Consider the following 22076-nt stretch of genomic DNA (forward strand, 5'->3'; position numbering starts at 1 on the left):
TACTAATTCTCATGGGTACCTTTTCTTTCTCTAGAAAGTATCTTACAATTTATTTAAAGAGTCCAATGGTACTCTGAATGGTTAAACAGGAAATTGAACCAATATGAGGATCTTCAGAAGAATTTTTTTCCCCTTATTCTGTTTTTTTACACTTATTATGAAAATCTTCAAACATATAAAAAGTGGAGAATAGTAGGATATACTTTCCAACACTCACCTTCAACAATTATTATATGGCAATCTAGTTTCTTCCAAAACTGGCTCACTCTCCACCCTCTTTTATTAAAACAAATATCAGATAATATATTTCATTTCAAGAAGATACCATTAGCATAAGATGTGATCCTAGACCTGGCAACCCAGTACCTTCAGAGCCTTTAAGGCAAGCTATAAGTTTCCTCTAGGTTACTCCAAAGGACTAGAGTGGATGACACATTTTCTGGGTACATTAATTTACCCAAATGTATTTTCCTCCATGTCTGTTATAGTCAAACTATACAGCTAAGTACAATGATTATTCCTTGATCTCTAGTGCCTTCTGTCATGGCAGACCATTATCTCAAATAAGTTCACTTAGAATTTAACAGCACAGACACTAGATAGCCTAACATATAAACTATTTTACAGATCTTAAAAAAAAAAAGCCTTGGAAAAAAGCAGGATATTATTATATGTAGATCTAAAATACCACTTATTTCATCATATTCCAACACTGAAATGGTAGGCCTTTTGACAAGGTGTCAAAACAACCATATACAAACTACAAAGAAAACAGGCTAAAATTCTCCAAACTGTTTATGCCAGAAACATTTCACATTTTTTCTTTTCTTTTTTTTTAGATGAGACAACCCTTGGTTGACCTCACAGATTGCAAGGACCCTGTCAGCTTACAATCCCTTATTTTTTATTTTTATTTTTTTACACCTACAGCATCTGGTCTTCCTATGTGGTCTCCCATCCAAGTACTAACCAGGCCTGACCCTGCTTATTAGCTTCTGAGATCAGACAGGATTGGGCTTGTTCAGGGTGGCATGGCCATAGACGATTTCACATTTTTTAAAAATGCAGTTTGGATGATGAACACACCAATTTGAATGTAAAAATCAGTTATTCATCATAAAACTTAAAAACATAACGATTAAATAAGAAGCACTTTGTACAAATGTGTGTCAAAAAACTCTTGGGGACCACTTACAGCTCTGACTCGAAGAAGATGTGAGATGACAGACTGTAGTTCATCACTGTAGTGCTTTAGTTCAGTAAATCTCCTGAAACAGGAAACAATAAAACATCATTTTTTCTCAAGAAAACACATCAAAAATTGAAAGACAAAACAGTACTGTTGACCCTTGAACAACAGAGGTTTGAACTGAGCAGTTCCACTTAAATGTGGATTTTGTTTTCAATAAATACTGTAAATGTATTTTCTCTTATGATTTTTTCTATAGCTTACTTTATTGTAAGAATACAGTATATAATACATATAATATACAAAACATGTGTTAATCAACTGTTTATGTTATCAGTAAGACTTCTGGTCAACAGTGAGCTATTAGTAATTAAGTTCCTGGGGAGTCAAAAGTTATACACAGATTTTCGACTGTGCAGGGGGCGGGGCAGTTGGCACTCTTAACTCCCACATTTTTCAGGGTAAACTGTAATTCCTGAGAATAATAAAACTGACTCTAATTAACCACATGCTGATCTTGAACATTTACACACCAATACAAATTCAAAAAATGCTAAAATAAAACCATTAAAAAAAATATTTTTAAAACCAAGTAAAGATGTCATATATATTTCATAATTTGTACTATTGGACTGAGACAGAGATATTATTTGTTGGTATGAAAAATTACTTGAAAACAAAACAAAACAAAAAAACAGGAAAAAATTCATAGTGCTTAAAGAATCTTAAGGTGCAGCCATAAACTCATGGTATCTAATCTCAATCTTAACGCTGTTCAGTAATGTTTCCCTAATCTAATTAACTACCATTCTCCATCAAGATCTGAAATTTTTTATACCACCACCTGTCACTCTCCAACCAAGCTTCAAAGATTAAACAGAAGTCATCAGATAGAAACTACTTCCACCCCCACTTCCTGTCAGTAAACTTAAGAAACTTCCCATATCTACATCTATTATTTCTTCCTTCCTTCTAGGATCCTTCTTCCTATCCAATATTCTATTCAATCCCAGCTATACTCCACATTCTTATTTTGTAACTTCCTCTCTCGTTAAGCTCCTTCTCTTTAGTATATTAATGTAGGTGTCTCCTAGATTTACACACACACACAAACACAAATTTCCTTGACAATGCACTCAACTGTTAATACCTTCTCAATACTCACACCTTTCACAGTGATTCTTTTACAAAGCATTACCTCTCCAGCAATAATCATTTCTTCCAGTCCCAATCACTGCTCAGCCCACTATGATCTAGTTTTGCCTCCAGCATTAGAGTGGAAAAATATTCCTGACAAAGTCACCTACTATTTTCATGTTTTTAAAATTCACTAATATACTTTAGTCCTCATCTTACTTGATCCTTCCAGCAATGTAACAGCTGACCTCACCCTCCTCAAAAATTTGTTCCCTTGACATCAGTGTCATTTTCTCGTGATTTCTCTTGTACTCTCTGATCACTCCTAAAGTCTCTTTTGCAGTATTTACTTCCTTCACCCATCTCTCACACCCCAACTTTAGTGTGCAAAGAATTCCTGAAGTATTTGTTAAAAACACTGCTGAGGGCCTCTCAGTAAGATAGGAGTGTGAATAATCAGCACAACTGTACACAAAGGCCCTAGTGGGATGCAGGAATCTGAATTTATAACAAGTTCACCCACAGGATTCAGAGGCTGGTAATCCTCAATTACACTTTGGAAACGCGCTTAAAGTGTTGGCTTCTGCAGGGTTCAGTTCTAGGTCCTCAGCCATCTTACAATCGCTCTTTCAATCTATACATTCTATGTGACTTATTACCCACAAAGCTTCACAATGAGGATCTACAAGCTGCTGAATTTCAAATTTCTACCCCCAGCCCAACTCTCTCTCCTAAATGCCAGATCTATAAAGTCAACCGACTAGCAGATATTTGTACCTCCTCATATCCAAAACTCAACTTATCCTCTCTCCTCCCCGCCAACCTCTCTCTTGTATGTTTCCTAGCAATTTTAAAAATAAAAGCTTGGTGTCGTCTCTATTTCCTTCCTATGCATTCTTTCATGCTATATATTCTTTCTTTCATCCTACACATTCTACTAACCACTCAGTCTACCTCCTAAATATTGCCCAAATACTGTCTAAATATTGCCACATCAAAGTGGAAGACTCAAGGTCCTCTTCTCACTGCTCTTAACAGTCTAGTTTAAAGCAAATATCAACTTTGGCAATCCCTCTGAAACAATCTTTCTGGTTTTCTAGATTTTAAAAAGGACAGAATAAAAATATTTTAGTGATGTAAACTATTTTAGTAACGGTATGAATAATAATTAACCTATTAGGCCAGCTAGACCTAGAACAGATTCCATATATTAAGAATCTTTTATAACAATGACTAATGTAGGCAATTCTCTTATCTAGAACTTAAGGCAAATAAATTCCAATACTAATTAGACATTAATTATACACTTTAACAAGCACTTAGAAGCAAGAAATTGCCTTGGTTATGTTATTGGTCATATCATATTTAAAATTCTATACAGTCATGCGCCACTTAACAACAGGGATACATTCTGAGAAACACATTGTTAGGTGATATCATCATTGTGCGAACATCACAGAGTGTACTTACCCAAACCTCAGTGACAGAGTTTATTGCTCTGAGGCTACAAGCCTTATAGCATGTCACTATACAAAATAACACGAAAATAAATCAAGCATAAGAGAATATGATGCAATCAAGAAATGCAGTAAACACAAGATGTATAAGGCTGTTGCCAGCATTAACACAGCATGCTCTTTTACAGCAAACTTTTTTTATTATGTAGAAAGAGCACACTCTAAAATAACAATAAAAAGTATGGTAAATACATAAACCAGTACATAACTGTATGTGCTATTCTTTTATAGAACTGGCAGTGTAGTAAGTTTGTTTACACTAGCATCACCACAAATACGTTAGTAATGCGTTACCTTACAACATTTAAGATGGCTACACCACCACTATGAGATAGGAATTTTTCAGGTCCATTATAATCTTATGGGACTACCATCATAAATGTGGTCCACTACTGACTGAAACGTTGTTATGTGGCACATGACTGTATATAGTATGGATATTAAATAAAATTTCGCAACCTAGATGACCTGGTTAAGGTGAGAAAAGGGAAGACATTCAATTGACAAAATATTTTTCATTAAATTGAAAAGCACTCAATTGATAAAATATTAATATAAAAATTAATTTGAAAAAGTCTCATCTACATGTTCCTCTAATGAATGTACACCATCAAGGTCATAAACTTTCCTTATAAGATTTTTTTGGGAGGGTGACCTTACTTTTTTGGGAGGGTGACATAACTTTAATTCTTAATCTAGAGAACATTTTTTATCTCATATACCATGGATGTCATTATAACCCTTAAAAATAACCTCAATGGAATCTTAAATGCATTTCATAAAGTGAAAGAAGCCAATCTGAAAAGGCTACATACTGTATGATATGATATTCTGAAAAAGGTAAAACTATGGAGACAATAAAAAGACCAGTAGTTGCCAGGGCTGTGGGAAGGGAGGGATAAACAGGTAGGGCAAAGAGGATTTTTAAGGTAGTTAAAATACTTTGTATGATACTATAATCATGAATATGTGTCATATATTTGTCAAAACCCATGTAATATACAACACCAACAGTGAACCCTAATGTCAACTACAGACTTTGGGTGATGATGATGTGTCAATGTAGTTTCACCGATTTTAACAAATGTACCACTCTGGCGGGGTCGCTGATAGAGTGGGAGTGGCTCTGAATGTATGGGAGCGGTGTCATGTATAGAGGCCGAGGATATGTGGGAACTCTGTACTTTCTGTTCGGTTTTGCTGGGAACCTAAAATTACTCTAAGAAATAAAGTCTATTAAAAAACTCAGTGGTCACCATCACAATTTCCTAATTAACAAAAATCTAAAATATTATTTTATATTCAAAATGTATATTAAAAACCAGAGGCATTATGTTAATGAATTATGGTTTATAAAGTCAGGCATCAGACTATGCAAACTTGGCCTTTGTTTGTCTACTGAGTACTTACACTATGTAGAAATTAATGCTTGAAGGCCTAACTAGAGTAATTCTAACAGACCTCATAAACTTGGTTGCCAAAAATGGAAAAGCCTCATCTGCCTGAGCACACTTCTAACTGAAAAATAGCTGAATCAAACTCCAAGTAAAGGTCCATATAATGAAGAGCTTATCTACCAAATTCAGAGAATGAGCAAAACCAAAATCTTAAGAAATACGTAGGTCCCATACTAAGAAAAATTATTTCTGAATATATGAGCTTCCTTTAATATAGAAATGCTCTCACAAATACCAAACTGACATTAATGAAGTCAAATAATTGACTCTATAAAATTATTATATTAGTATGCATTTATACCAAGTTTTCTTGGTATGCAAGGTAGAAAGTTTATTATTAAAATATATAATGTATAATTTTATCTTGAGCTTTGTACATTTTTGACAAGCAAAGTCATATAAGAAAAACTATTTTATATGATATTAAAATTGCTTTTCTCACTTTTCTGATACCTTCAACAACATTTAATAAATCCTTCTAGAAAAAAGCAGTAGTTTAATTTTCAAAAATTTCAGACACTCACAGACTTAAACCCAATAAAGTTACCAAATTTCAAAAGCAGTTTAGAGTATAAAAGGATTTCACCAAATGTGAATTATTATTTAAAATATTTAGCAAATAAAGTGCATACATTCAGAAATGAAAAATTAAAAAGATTGATAGGCATCATTCAAAACAACATTGTAACTGTTTATAAAACAAAACCTTACTTGTCTGGGTTTTTCACTCTGAATGTTGCATTAAGCGCTTTTAACCTGGAGTCTGCCTGGAAAAAATAATTTATTCACTTAATACAATTACATTTCAGGGTATAAATCCAAACAGTTTTATTTTGCCCTTAGAATTAAGATGCTCAAGAACAGTTTTCTTCATATTATTTGTGTCAAACACATTCCACATAACTAAAAAAAAAAAGAACTTAGTAGTTATTTTTGAAAACACTACAAAAAGAATGTTATAAATTAAACTGAATACATGGCATTCAATATCAAAGTAAAGCAACTATAAACACCAACATGCTAACAGGCATATTGCTCTGCATTATTTTAACAAAATAGACTGAAAAAAGTAGTTTACTTTTTCTCTAAATGAAGAAAAGTAATAATCTGTATATATAAACTAAATAAAACTACTGTTTTGAAGTTTATGCAATACCAAGGGTAATTCTCAGGTGGAATCCAAACCAAATGTGTATTGGTTTTTCCTTATTTTCATGATCAGTATTTTAGAAAACAAAGTACGGAAATGACAGTACTAAAGTAATAAGTGTACTAAAGTAAAACAAGCCAGATAATACCAAATTACTTCCTAGCTGTCAGAAAATGTTATAAGAAAACACAACTTTTTAACTACCTATTCTAAGTTCTCAATTAAAAAACAAAAAACAAAAAACCACCAAATTATTTTTCTGACCAAGCACAGAAACTACAGGGTTCAATAAAAGGTAGCTCAAACAGGAGTCAATTTCGTAATGTGGTTTGGTTTTTAAAATCCCAATCAGCTTAAAATTTTTACATTATTCCAAATTTCAAAATAATAAATTCCAAATCCCAAAATAATAAAACAAAACAAAAATACTAGAGGTCCCCACATTACTTGCTAAGAAAATTTTAAAATTTTAAAATGCAACATATAATGCTACTCCACAAACTCAGACTCCTAGAACTTCAGACCAAAAGAAACTCAAAGGAGGCTATCAAGAATATCAAAAGAAGCTTAATTTGTCACTGATTTCGGGGGATTGTCTTATTTCTAAAATCAGTATTTCACCAATTCTTGACCCTCCTTACATCTCAAGGGCAAACAAACTAATATTACAAAAGTCTTTACAAATAAAAGCACCTATAAATTTAAGACATATGTTCTTTAAATTAATTAAAATCACTAAACAAAGTATTGATGACTTTATATTAATGTGCAAATATGATTCTTTAAATGATAATAAAATTACATAAAAACCATTGGTAAAGGAGAAAATTTTATTTTGTATCTTTTCATGAATCTCATACTTCTTAATACCATCAATTTTTTTTTAACTTTTAGTATCACCAACTTACCAATTTAGAAGTCATATAAAATGTAAACCATCACCATCCTAATCTTTGCTTACCAAACATTCTGTCAGGTCAAGTCCATCACAACACCCAACTCAATCTGCTCATCATTTCACAAGATTCCATAAAAAAAGAAGCCGTCTAAAATGTCAACAAACTAGAAACTCTCCCCAATGCTACATCTCTAATAAACTACCTGGACTGTTCCAAATCTGAAAGGTTACCATCGATCTTATCAGGTTCCCCATTCAATATCTAAAGAAGCCCTTACAGAAGTACAAACTATAAAATTAGTCAAGGGATGTCATGTACAGCATAGGAATAGTCAATATTATAATAACTATGTACAGTGACAGACACTAAGACTTATTGTGGTGATTACTTTGTAAGGTATATAAATGTTGAGTCACTATGTAGTACACTGAAACTAATATACTGTATGTCAACTACAATTAGAAATGAATTTTTAAAATAAAATTAAAAAGCTCTTACATCATTGTTTCATACCACCCTATTTTATTTCCTTAACACAGCACTATCTGAAATCATCTTAGTTGCTTACTTGTTTCTTAGCTATCCACTAGAATATGAGCCATTCAAAAAAAGTGCAATGTGAATGGCGCGCCCTGGAGTCGCACAAGAGCTGCCAAGCAATATTTTAAATCTGCTTCTTTTTGTTCACTGCTTTAACCCTATGCTTTAACCCTATGCAAAAAGTATTGGTTGAATGGAAAAAATAACCGAGACTATTCTATAACCCCAACTCAGCTTTCCCATGTTCTCCTTTAAAATTCACCTCTCCCTCCCTTTTCAACTCCTATTACATACTTTACTTTCCTTGTCCTGGACCTTTTCTTTCCTTTTTTCATTTCCTAATTCTTACCTTGCCTAGTAAACCACCACTCAGCTTGGACTCTCTCTAACAGAGGCCCCCGAGGTTGACTCCACTGCAGGTTTATTATTCAGGTCTCAGTTCAAATGTTACCTTTTCAACCATGTGACCCAGTTTGCCCAGAACAGTCCTGGTTTTTATACCTGTAGTCCTAGTCTAACTGTTAACAGTAACCCTTTTTATTCTCAAAAGTATTCCCATTTTGTCATCTTATCTCAAAATAACCACTGGAATAAAATCTCTGCTGTCATACTCTTTCACAAAGATGATTTATTTCCTAAATTTATATCACTTACAACTACTTGAAAGTATATTATTTAAATGTTAATTTGATGTCTCCAACTACTAAAATATATGCTCCATAAGAAAGTTTTCAGATCATTCAATAATTATCCACAGCACCTAGCAGAGTACCTGACACTCTATGGGCACCCAGCATTTAGAATCTCCATGTTGGCTCTCTCAGAGTTCCTGTGTGATATACAAATTAGCAGAGATTCTAAAGGCCCAGATCTTGTCTCTGGTAGTCCCTGCTTCAAGCAACAGACAGGGCTCCGGATTCTCCTGAGTCAGCCTAAATTCATTTAAGGTTTGGGCGTATGAATAACACTTACTTTCATGTAAGTAAGTTACTAAGTTAACTGAGTTAAAATATTACTTTAAACCACTTAGTTTATATGTTCATTACTCTAGAGATAAACTCTTTGCTCTCCTTTCACTGAATTGATTAACATGAGTATTACATAAATATTCAAGAAAAAAAAATATACAGCAGTGATGAAAATATCTGTTGTTCATGTTTACGTTAAATAGAGCACAGATAAAAACAAACTAAATTTTTATAATTATCTTGCTAGATATAATAATTACTCTAAGATTGAATAAAATATTAACCTAGTAGGCCCAAATTAGAGATTAAATTAAAGACATCTGATAAAAGGAAAATTAAAGTAAGCTGACATTTCAATTTGAGGACAACAATCCAATAGCCAAGGTTAAATATTCTTATAAAATCATAAATATTTGGCCTGATTCAGAATGATCTCATTTTCATTGAAATATAGTTTCCAACACTTCCTTTACCAACCATCTTTATATACATTAATTACAGAGCTAATAAGTGAAAAGAGAGGTAATATGAGATGGTAATTAAGAAGGGCTCTGATTTAGGCCTAGACTTGGATTCAGACTCTATCACTTTTAACTATGTAATCTTGGGTAAGGCACTTTCTAGAGTTCCTCATTTGAAAGATAGGAATACTGAACTAACCTCAAAGTTACTGAGGCAATACTTAGCCAAAAAAAAAAAAAAAAATACAGTATATTATAGTGCAGTGCTTGACACATAGTAAACATGCAATGCTAATAATACTCAGATAAGATACTGCTTTAGGTTCTAAAAAATGTTTTCTTTTTTCTTTTTACCATTTTTGACACTCTAAAATTATCTTCCTAAAAATATTCTCATCTATCACCTTGCAGCAATGGTTGTCATATTTTAGGAAGATGGGAATCAATATATCTGGAGTGAACTCTAGGATTCGGTATTTTGAACAAACAATTCCAACAAATTGAGATGCACAAAACTGGCTGGTTGTACAGTAAGAAACACTGAATGAAAAAACTTTAAAAACCAAAAACCTAGTTGCAGGCTAAAAATAAAAAAAAATACTGAATTATGAGTACACAGCAAGCATAATTCAACCTTTCTTGAGGGTTCTAGGTAACCCCTATAAACAAATAATACTGAACCCATCTATGATATAGTGAAGCTCTAGGGCCTACACAGGTACATTGGGATTTGGCCCCATATCAAATGCCCTCATACTGCAGTTTTGACTCTCATATCATTCTTATCCTTCGTTGCTAGCAGGCTTAGCTATCAATTTTCACTACTGTCACAGTGTGCCTGTCTCCAACAGTATTATTCGCTTTTAGACCTTTTAAAGTTTCTTCTAATATGTTGCAGCCTAGAAATTAGATAGTCAAGTTTGTCTGAATAACTATAATAAGATTAAGTGGGTAATATGTGAAAGGACCGAAGTATTTCTATAGGTATAGTAGTAAGCCATGTTACATCCACCTGAACATCTTAGAAGTTAGTTTTGTTTAAATCACAGCTTTCAACTGTGGTCAGGTTAGTGGTAACTGCTAAAGACATGACCTCTGGATAAGTGAAAGGTGACTACATATATGTATGTATGTAGACAACATCACATACATATGTTTTTATGTATGGATGCATATATATGTTTGAGATAGTCTAAAAGTCTCATTTCCTTAATGGAAGAAAGGACTTAAAACAAGAAACGGATACAATGAAATAAGGAATACAAATTCTCTCCATTTTACTGCTGGTCCATTTCATTAAGTTTGACTTCTCAAATTATTTATATTGTATATTAAGTATTATTACCTTTCAAAGATTTTGTAAAACCATGGTTTTACCATAAGGCTACCCAAATATAATATATTATGTCTGAACACTTAAATAGCACCTACACACAAGATTCAAAGCAGTCAGTAAACAGCATAGTCTATATGGATGGAGAAATTCAATAGTTTTCTCAAGGTTGCCAAAGTTATGGCCAAAAACTGGGTTCAAGGACAAACAACTAATGACTAAAGCAATGACTAAAAATTTTTAAATTTTCTATTATATAAAAAGACATCACCAAAACAATTATATTTTAGTTTTGTCTTTTCCTTATTAACATATTTTAGAGTTCTCAGAAAGCTCTATCAAAATATAAATTTTTTAAAGTAGAGTTATTTCAAATCTCTTAACTAAAATTCTAACTAAAGTCATAAAATACAGCCAAGAAAATTCTAATTTTTCATGTAATCTGCCAACAAAATATTTATGAATTATGAGTTTATGACAAAATTAGATAACTGATTATATTTGCTGTGTAGAAAAAATTTTTTCTCTTTCTACTTTTTTTTTGTGCTAAATTTTAACATTTAGCACAAAATTCAAAAAATAGCAAGTACCCATTAAGTACATGGCACTGTGTTGGCAATTGTACACGGAAAACTATTTCATACAAATATTCTTACCTTCAGTTGAAACCCAGTTTCATTCACAGTCTCCTTCCAGTTACCTTCCTAAAAATTAAAATTAATTTTAGAAATCAATGCAAAATAAAACAACATAAGGAATATTCCAAATTAAATAAAATACCTATCATTCTATTCTTTTATCAGGAGAGATGGGAGAGAGATTTAAAAAATAATTATTTTCACTTCAAAATTAAACATACAGTTCAGATTCCAAAAGATTACCAAAAGATGAACCCAAGATTTTACAATTTGGGCTTCGAAAAACTAAAGACTAACTTTGACATCATTTAAGTGATACCAAAAAGTACTGCCTTTAGTATCTTTAAGTATTTTGTTAGCCAAAAGAATGATACAACCGATAATTTTGAAATTCAAAACAAACAAAAAAACAATGAAATGCACACAAATTAACAAAGCTGCTCCAAAAGGATCCATAAGACTAGGCATTTCAACAAGACTTATTGGAGTGATCATAAGTTATATACATGTCTAGTCACTATGCTGTACACCTTAAACAATATAATGTCAACTGTAATTGAAAAAAATGTATAAGAAAAAATATTCCAAAATTTTAAAAATTCCAAGTCAAATGAATATTTAAAAAACTAAATAAAAGAAAAATACCTGTGTTAAAAACAAATAGAAGATTTTGTCTCTACAAAGGATGGGATGTGAAACAACTCTCAAGAGGAAGTTTTCTAAACCAATTCGTCGTCTTTCTACAAAATCTGGATCCATGTTGTCAGCGGACAGTTTATGCCAAACAAATTCTGCCTAGGTAAATAAAACAATCATGAAAAATAGTCTCAATGTTAAATACTTCTTAACTATGCTGCCATTTCACTTCTTACCCTTTTTTCTGGTAGAGGCGGCACAACAACATGTGGATAGTAAACTAAAAGGTAGTTTCTCAACAACTCAAATTCACTGTACCGCCTCCATAATGAGTCTGTTAGGACACTCTGACCATCAATGTGTTCAACTGACCTGAAAAGAAATACAAGATTCCCATTATTTTTAAAAAATACAAATTCATGTACACAACCTCCTTTAAACTTTATAACTCCATTTACTAAGTACTTATGAACCAGGCACTCACGGCTTTTTTTTTTTTTATAAGATTTTATTTAAGTCAAACTGATGATATGTCAGGAAGCAAGATTCCAAATGCTCTCATGTTTTATTTAATCCTTACAACAACTCTATGAAGCAGGGACTGCCTCCATTTTACAGATGAGGAAGCAGCTGCACAGTAGATGCTCTTCCTACAATCACAATGATCTGTGGGTAGAGCACTCAGATGCACCTGATTCCAAAGCCCTCATTCCTAACCATTCTCCTTCTGTTACAGAAAACCTATTGGACTTAAAGAGAACTATTCATATTAGGAACATCCTGAAAGGTTCCATGTATTCAGTTAATGTAGGATAACTGACTGTATACTATAACAAAACCTGGCTTAGCTACTGATTCATTAAATAAAAAATACCTTTAACTGCATTTCTGCCACAATAAGAGAACAACATTCATGCCAAAGACCAAGACACTGCAAAATCTCGCCTTGAGGTTATAAATGAATCGGATCCATCCAAGAACCAGGAAATATCCACAAAAGCAAAATGTTAATTAACTTTAAAAGGGTGATGGAGAAAGGATGCAAAAATTCACCTCTAGCCCTATTTTTAATATTAAGAGCTTCAGGCAATGTCATGTCTCATCCATGTAAAAGTTCAACTTATAGCTGGAGGAAGTTCAGGTAAATCATATAAAGTACATTTGAAATTATTTTGACTACTTAAGATTTCTGCTAGCATACTCACTGTTAGAAAGCAACATTGTTCTAAACATTATCAGGACCTTCCTATTTTCTAATTGTTTGCTTGACAATAACTTAAAGGCCCTTTAATAAACATGTGCATAACCATGACGTGCATTTGCACAGTAGAGCATAAAGGCACAGAATAAATCAGTCTTGGAATAAAGTCTTGAGAAAGTATATACACTATGTTGTGTTCGGCACAAAGATGTTCAACGTTTTTATCATTTATATGTTAAGTTTGCCACAAAATTTATTCACTGTATATTGATAAAAAGAAAACAAATTATAAAATTCTAAATGTACAAATGGCTCCTTGGCAAAAATACAGGATTATTAAATCATACTATGTTACAAAGAGTTGACCTAACCATTAACCATGATTAATCCTATTCCAATTCAAACTGTCGACTTCAGTGGAAAAAACATCTAAGTTAATATCCAGTTTCGAATTATTCAAAATCATTACCAACAGAACCCACACCTTGCTAATAAGTAGTATAGCTATAAGCAGTACAGGCTATAAACAGTATATCTACAAGGCTGTTAGAAGATCTGCTAAGTGTTTAAAAAAAATGACCACTTAAGGTAAGTCATTGGAAACTGAATAAAAACAGAGAAGATTTCATTGGACCACAAAACTATCCCAATCACTTAACAAATATTTAATAGCACATAATTAGTTTTACATGCAACATTTAATATAACCCTCACAATAAAGTGACAGCATCATTAGTCCTGTTTTACAAATTACTAGAAGGCAGATGGGGGAATTACTAGAAGAATTAAGTAATGACATCATACTGCCTCCCAAGCCACCGAGGCATTCTTATCTATTCTAAAAGAGGCATGTTCTTATCAATTTTTAAAGGGTTCATATTTTATGAACATGAAAACACAAAATCCCTGGAGAAATTAAAAACCACTAATTTTAGGCTTATTTAATCTTAGCCTACTAAACTATAACACTATTGGCAATGGCTAAATGGGCTTTCTGCTTTCTATAATGATAAAAGTTCAACTTTTAGTTCTTATCGAGGCCCAATAATATTCATATTGTCCAAGATTATCTGTATAACACTAAATTACAGAAAGAATCCTACATGATTTAGAAATTCAAGAGTTCTGGAGTTGTTGAAGGTCAGTGAACCTTAGAGGCACAGTAGATGTTCAACAAAATAATCAGCACTAATCTAATAATCTATTCAAAATAGCAATTCTCAAAGTGAATAATTATATGATATGGGGTAAGCAAAAATTTCTTAAAATAGAGAAAACACAATAATAAAGGAAAAAGTCAGCTAAATTTGACTACCTTAAAATTTAAAGCCTTTGTATTTTAAAACGTAATCAAAAGTATGGTCCATGTAAATTCCTGGACCCCACCCAAAATCTGGCTTAACAAATTCTCCAAGTGATTCCTATATATTTTAAAGTTGGAGAATCACCATTTTAAAATAAATTTATAACGAAATACAATCAGGAAAATCAACTCAATAATATGTCTGTGTACCACACATTTACTGATGATCTACCTAAATATGTATTTGGAGTGTAGCTATCTTACTCATGTATGGTCATTTCTAACTTCCAGTTCCAACATATAATACTCTATTCATTTCATAGTCAAGAGTAAACAACTATAAATTATTCCAGATTATTCAAATCAAGAGCTGTTCCAGCAGTAAAAGTAATCAACGGCTAATTTCATTGTTTGACTGGGTAAAGAAATAGGCACATACTAAAATATCCTTATTCGTTTTAAACTTAAAAAATTTATTTAGAAAGCTAGAGATAACATTAATTTCTAAAGTATGATTTTTTAAGTGGCTAATTTAAAAAAAATAAATAACCCCTCTCATGGGACCATGTTTTTTTTTAATCACCTTAAAAATCTTTGTGATACATGTCACAAAATGACCAAATTTTTAAAAAATCCACCTTACCTCTCTCTTTTTCTAAAATTCCTATTGCACACAAATTTCTCTTGTTTTTGCTTTTGTTTTTTTAGTGGAGAAAGGAAACTATACTTACAAAGAGGATTTTCAGAATTGTCCACAAATTAAACAACTTTCACCAAGATTTTAACTTTCATTTTGGGTAGAACCACAGACCTGGAGAAAGCCTTGAAAAGTTACAGGGTTCAGCCTTAAGGCAAGCTCGGAGACTTTTGGTAAAGCCTATGAAAATGAAGGGTTTTTAATTTTTTTCCTTAAAAATGTATTCACTTTAAAACACGGTTATAACTCTTAGTCAATTAGGTCTGGTACTTCTATTATTCTACTTTACTATCATAAAGTTATTTCATATCTGTTTTAATTGAAAGTATTTCTGCTCAGTCTGCAAAGAGAAAAGAACCAGTCAGTGTAGTCTTTATATAAACTGTTTATAACGAGCAAAATAAATTGAGTCTTCCCTTGCCTTTCTCTAGACAAAACAATCTAATTCCTTTAACGTTTTCCTTATGAGGTATAAGACAATTTTTCTGGTGAGTTTTGATTTCTTACTCCGTGTTTTATTTTATCTTGTCAATTTTACCCCCAAGGTCTAATGTTGCAGCCTCAATTTTTTTCCTGTTAATATCTCTGTAACTCCCGACTATCCTAAAATGACTTATTCTCTCCTTCTAGACTTCTTTGTCAACCACCTCCACTTACCTAAATCCACTTAATACGCCCCTGAGAACCTGGTAACTTTTCTCAAAATTGCACAAGGACTGTATATAACACCAGGAACTCCACCAAAGCATGTGTCAAGTAACACTCCAGGATGCAAAGTATTCTATTAACCTTCCCTCTCCCCTAAAACAAGCACATTAGAATATAGCTACCAAGAATACCATAGTAAAAGACAAACCTCAATTTACTTGATAAAAAGCAAAGAAACAACAAAAAAAAACCCCACAATCCCTAAAAAGACAGTGACCTGTAAACAATTCCGTTATACCATAGAATTTACACTCGCAGCTACCAAAGCTGCTTCTATCCAAACCCAGGCCTAATTCTGATCACTTACCTTGTTTCAATGAGGTAAGCAGTATATGTCTCTTGCATGTTCATGGCATTTCTTCCAGTTCGTTTTTCTGCTTCTGACACACTAATTTCTATCTTCTTCAACCAAAAATTGTTTTCTGTCATCTGGATAAAAACAAAAGGAATAATAACACCTTTAAGATGGTAATGAAAAACGTCCCAGCTATTATAATAAAATCCATTATTGGTATATATTTCAAGCTAGCTCCTTGTAATTCTTAAATTGCTGGGATTAGCTAAATGACAGCAACAAATGATATGTCTCACTTTATCAGCATATTGTAGCACATTAAGCTTTTCCAGAAGCTATTTAGATATATTTAATTATTAAAGCATAGATAAAATAAGTGAAAAAATAAAATATAGACATTTCATGTAAGTGACCAAGAATAAATCTATATAGAAATACATAAGAAAAAAAATCTAAGAACACTTTGTAGAAAGATGAATGAGTCTCAATATTGATATCTAATTTTTTATTTTACCAAGCTCTCGCAAAAATAAGATACTATACATATGCCAAAAGAAAAGATTTTCAGTAGGCAGTTTAATTTTTTTTTTTTTTTTTTAAAGCAGGAGTCATCTTATATTCAACTTTAAATTTACCTAAACTTTTTTGGCAGTGGTTAACAGGCTCCACCTGTGAGTCAGCAGCAGGATTTGAGAAGGGAAGGGAGAAGAAGATGCTTTTCTTTTTCCCACTAGAATATCCCCAGGTCTATATGAAAGGACTAAAAACAACAAACACATCACTGGTGTGTCATAGGCAGTATGTGTGAGAAGTGCGCCACTTAAGTAGGGGCTTAAGTATACCCAAAGTAACTCCAAGTCTAAACAAGGAAACAAAGTGAGACCCATGTGCTTTGGTTTTTAACTCCGTTGCTCAGAGGTGGGTTTTAATTAAAAACATTGTACTATATTATAATTGGGAGAAATTTGGGAGAAGTGATATAATTGAAAGATGAATGCACCAAAGTTTAAAAGAAAAAGCTGCATGCAGTTAAAACCCAGGGTGATACTTTACACAGAAAATTAAGCTTATGTGCTATAACAGAAAAAGCTATGTGGTAGTGCAAAAAGTTAAATCAGTGATAAATAAAGATGACGACACTTAGGAAGTGCTCCATAATGCTGAAGAAAAATGGAGAAAGTAAAAATGCTAAAAGAAGATAAAGGACAGAGAATGTTTTTAGTCAATAAAAGCAGTCATCAAACAAGACATTTTTATAAAATATAAGTTGTATGTTTATGTACTAAGATAAAATAAGAGACAGGAGAAATCATTCAATTAAAAGAAAGCTCAAGAAATTACATAAGCACAAACCACTCAACATAAAGATTGTGAAGTCCTCACTGGTTGAGATATGCATACAAAAATCATAATTTTGGCCAACAGGCAAGCACTATGACTTACTGCCTTCGATTTCAGTTAAAAATTCCCTGAATTCCGTAAGCACATGACTGATAAAGCAAATTATATTTCCAGACAAAAAGATAATGCATATGAGTCATGAATTCACTCTGTTATGCCACGCAATTTCATAGAAGGAAAAAAAAAACCTAAGAGAATACCATCAGCTTTCAAAAAAACTAAAGAATGGCACAATAATACCAGCAGGGTTTAAAAGATGATATAAAATTGCTGTCAATACTAAAGCACAAACAGTGCCAAGAATAATCCAACTGATATCACAATTGCTAAAACACATTCAATAGATTTAGAAATGAATTGATTTGATGACTGGAAGATGAGACCAGGGACATATTTTAAAGAGAGATACAATATTTTAGATGTATTCAAAATAGACTCTTACCAGAGTGAAGAATATCATTAAAGAAAGAGTGATGCTATACTTGTATCCAAAGGAATAATGTCCCAATTGTAGGTGTCAGATGTGTGAATCACTACTTTCCACCTGACTTAAGATTAAATAACTATCTAAAACTAAATAAATGTAGAAAATTGATATATTTAAAAGGCTGATGAAATTATTTCCAATTCAATGAGTAAAAATAAATATAATCTATTTTAAGTTTTTTAAATGTTGCAAAGTGAAGACAGTAAAAGTAAGCATAAAGCACATAATAGTGATAAAAGGGACAATAAGAAACTATTAGTTCGATAACTAAATATTTATTGAGTATCCACAATGCCAGTCATTAGGAAAGAGAGGATAACTGAAACGAGGTGCCTGAGTTCAGTAGTTCACTGCTTGCTTGCATGAGAAATCCTCAACCCTCTAGTGAGCTTCTGTCCATCTCAGGTGCTCTTTAAGATTTAAAAAAAAAAATGAAGGCTAACCTTAATATAATAATTTTTAGGGCTGTATATGAAAAAAGTAGAGTGTCTATAGCATTTAATTTAATCTTATTTAAATTACATACTAAAAGATATTATACTGTTATATTGAAAATTATAGAAAAAAGATAAAATTAAAACAGGCAAAAAAAATAAGCAGATTGAAATGAACATGGAGCTAACTCAGAAAAGAATGAAAAGAAAAATAAAATAGCAAAAATATATTTTGGGCAGTAAAACTAATATTGCAAGAAATCAAATCAGTAAGAAGGTCTGCCAGAATGCTGAGAACAAAGACCTAAAAAAGTAAAAATGACGAAAGATGATAAAAAAAGGAAAACTAAGAACCAATGTTTAATTAACGGAAGTTCTTGAAGAAGAAATGAGAAGAAACAAAACAGAAATAATAACCTTCAGTATAAAAACAGAAACAAACAAAAATCCTTCCTGGATTGAAAAAAATTCTAGGGCTTCAAATTTTTGCAAGGTATGGGCCACGTTTAATGGATTAAAAAACTTAAACATTTTCAGCTTAAAGAAAAAAAAATTCCTAACAAAATTAAGGCAGAAAAATAAGAAACAAGATCACTACAAAAGAATAAAGACCAGATTTGCCTTAGACTTCACAATAATAAATGACAAATTAGCATCATGCATAGAACATGCTTGAATATTATAAAACATACTAACACATTGTTCTTTAATCTCATACTTAATCCCAGCAGGATTTTCTGTAGAAACTGATAAATGGTTCTTAAAATTTATATATAAATACAAAGGACCTAGAATAGCCAAAACAATTTTGAAAAATAACAAGTTACAGGAACTATACTATCTGGTTTCAATTTATTAAACAGCTAAAATAAGCAAGGCAGTGTGGTATTAGCAAAGAAGAGACAGAGATCCATGGAACAGAAATAAGAATCCAGAAATAAATCCTTACATTTAAGGTCAATTGTCTTTAATAAACACACCAAGGCAGGTCAAAAGGGAAGAAGAGTCTGCAACATGTTGTGCTGAGACAGCTTAGTACCCACACGCCCGCCCCCCACACCAAATTTTAGACCCTTTAACTCATACCATATGCAAAATTAACTCAAAATAACTTATACTACCAGATATAAGAGCTAAAGCTGAAATTTCTAAGAGAAAAACTTCACAATCTTTGGATATGCAAAGAGTTTTCAAACACAACACCAAAAGCACAATCCATAAAAGAAAAAATTGCCTTCACACGGGACTTCATCAAAATTAAAAACTTTTGCTCTTCAAAGAAACCATAAAGAAAAAGAAAATAGCCACAAACTAGAGGTGGGGTGGAGGTGCGAGGAATATCTGCAAGTCATATTATCTGCTTAAAGACTTGCATCCAGAATATCTAAACAACATGTACAACTCAATAAGACAACTTAAAAAATGAACAAAAGATCTGAATAGATATTTTACCAAAGAAGACATACAAATGGCAATGAGTACATGAAATGATTCTCAACACGATCAGTCATTAGGAAAATGAAAATTAAAACACTTTACACTCATTAGAATGGCCAAAAAAAAAAAAAAAAACAGACAACGCCAAAAGCTGACAAGGATATGGAGAAATATGACCCTCGTATAATGTTGGTGGTAATGTTCAATGGTATGTCTACTTTGGAAAAGTGGCAGTTTCTTAAAAAGTAAATATAAACTTACCATATAACCCAGCAATTATACTCCTACAAATCTAACTCTAGAAAAAGGTAAACACATATCCACACAAAAACTTGCATGTGAATGAATGTTCACAGCAGTAATAGTCATAACAGCTTAAAACTGAAAACAACTCCAATGTCCATCGAATGATGAACAGATAAAATGTGATATATCCACACAATCAAAAATTATTCAGTAATAAAAAAGGAACTCCTAATACATACTATAACATGGATGAATCTCAAAAACATTATAAGGCTGACACATTGTAAGATTCCACTGACATGAAATACCTCAAAAAAACAAACATATACAGAAAGCACAGTGGCTGCCTAAGGCTAAGGGTGGCAAGGGGAATTAACTACAAAGAGGAAGGAGGCGGGATTGTGGGGGAGGACAAAAATGTTCTAAAACTGGGTTGCAGTGACGGCTGCACAATTCTGCAAATTACTAAAAATTACTAAATTATATACTTATAATGAGTGAATTTTATGGTATATGAATTATACCTTAATAAAGTTCTTTAAAAATAAAATCCATGAGTCCATACTGAAATAAACAAATAAATACAAGATATTTTCATAGTTTCAAAGTATGTTCCCAAACTATTAATTACAAAGGAAAAAAAGAATAACTTTATATTAGAGAAACCTAGCAGAAAAAGTGATCAAAGTTTTAGGGTAAATCCAAATCATGTACAAACTGGTAAGATTCCATTAGAAGAACACAGCATCACTTTAGTGGCAATTTATGCCAGACACATAACCTGACTTTAATCATGAGAAAACATCAGGCAAATCCAAATTGAGGGACATTCTACAAAATAACTGGTTTCTAATCCTCAAAAGGATCAAAGTCACAAAAGTAAAGACTGAGAAACTTCCACATGGGAGCAGACTGGAGAGAAAATAAAACTAAATGTAATGCATGTATTTGAACTGGATCACTTTGCTCTGAACAAAGGATTAGATAGTAGTAATTTATCAGTTATTTTCCTGATTTTGATGGCAGTACTGTAGTTATACAGGAGAGTGTCCTTATTTGCCCTTGAAATACTAAAAATTTGGAGGATGAGATGAGGGAGTATCATGATAGTAGCTTACTCTCAAATTCACAGCAGCTTACTCTTAAATTTGGGGGAAAGGATTCTTTGTACTATGCTTGTTTATATAAATTTGAGATCACTTGTATAGATGACATTATTTCAAAAAAAATTTAAAGTCATTACATTTACATAAGTAATTTGTCTCAGTTGTTTTGGAGAAGGAAAAAAACAAAGATACATGCCTTCCAATTCATTGCAGAGATAAAACCAAAGAAATTATGGTTTTATTAAGGAAGACCCAAAAACAGAAACCAAAATAAAGTATAAAATATGACAGAATAAAATCAACTAAAAATAAAGCCAGTTCAGATAATAAATGCAAATGTTTTAAATTCCCTGTGGCAATGGACAAACACAAGAGAAACCGGTGTAGCATCAGGCCAAGCAGGTAATCAGGAAAATATAAAAGTGTGTAATTAGAAGAGGATCAATTCTCCCTCAGGTTAGTTAACCAGCTTGCCAGAATTTGAATCCCATCTCAACCATAGATTAGCTGTGTAATTCTGGGCAAATTATTTAACCTCTCTGCTTCAGTTTCCTCATCTGTAAAATGGAAACAAAAGTACCTAACACGTAATGTTGTTGACAACATTTAATGAGTAATGCATGTAAAGAGTTTTTAAAGTTGCCTAGTACATAAGCAAGAGCTCAAGTATTACCTAGCACCTATTATTTGTAGATTTAAGTTTTTCGGGTTATGAAAGCTAATACATACTAATGCATAAAAAGTGAAAAGTATAGGAAAAAAATTAAGTAAATATAAATCACCTGTACCCCATAACCCAGTGCTATTCACGGTCGATATATTGGTATACTTCCTTA

General features: G+C 32.2%; 1 protein-coding gene across 3 annotated transcripts in view; it reads right to left on the reverse strand.

Moving 5' to 3' along the window:
- Positions 1-22076, reverse strand: part of SNX4 (sorting nexin 4) — a 50019-nt gene that overhangs the window by 23358 nt on the left and 4585 nt on the right. For all 3 annotated transcript variants that reach the window (XM_039843250.1, XM_039843252.1, XM_039843251.1), the window contains exons 2-7: positions 16142-16263; positions 12162-12297; positions 11935-12084; positions 11308-11355; positions 6012-6067; positions 1196-1268 (exon numbers count right to left, since the gene is read on the reverse strand). In XM_039843250.1, coding sequence (XP_039699184.1) covers positions 1196-1268; positions 6012-6067; positions 11308-11355; positions 11935-12084; positions 12162-12297; positions 16142-16263 — 585 coding nt within the window. The remainder of the gene's footprint in view (positions 1-1195; positions 1269-6011; positions 6068-11307; positions 11356-11934; positions 12085-12161; positions 12298-16141; positions 16264-22076) is intronic.

The sequence above is a fragment of the Pteropus medius genome, unplaced genomic scaffold, assembly GCF_902729225.1.
Source record: "Pteropus medius unplaced genomic scaffold, Ma_sr-lr_union100, whole genome shotgun sequence".
Lineage (NCBI taxonomy): Eukaryota > Metazoa > Chordata > Mammalia > Chiroptera > Pteropodidae > Pteropus > Pteropus medius.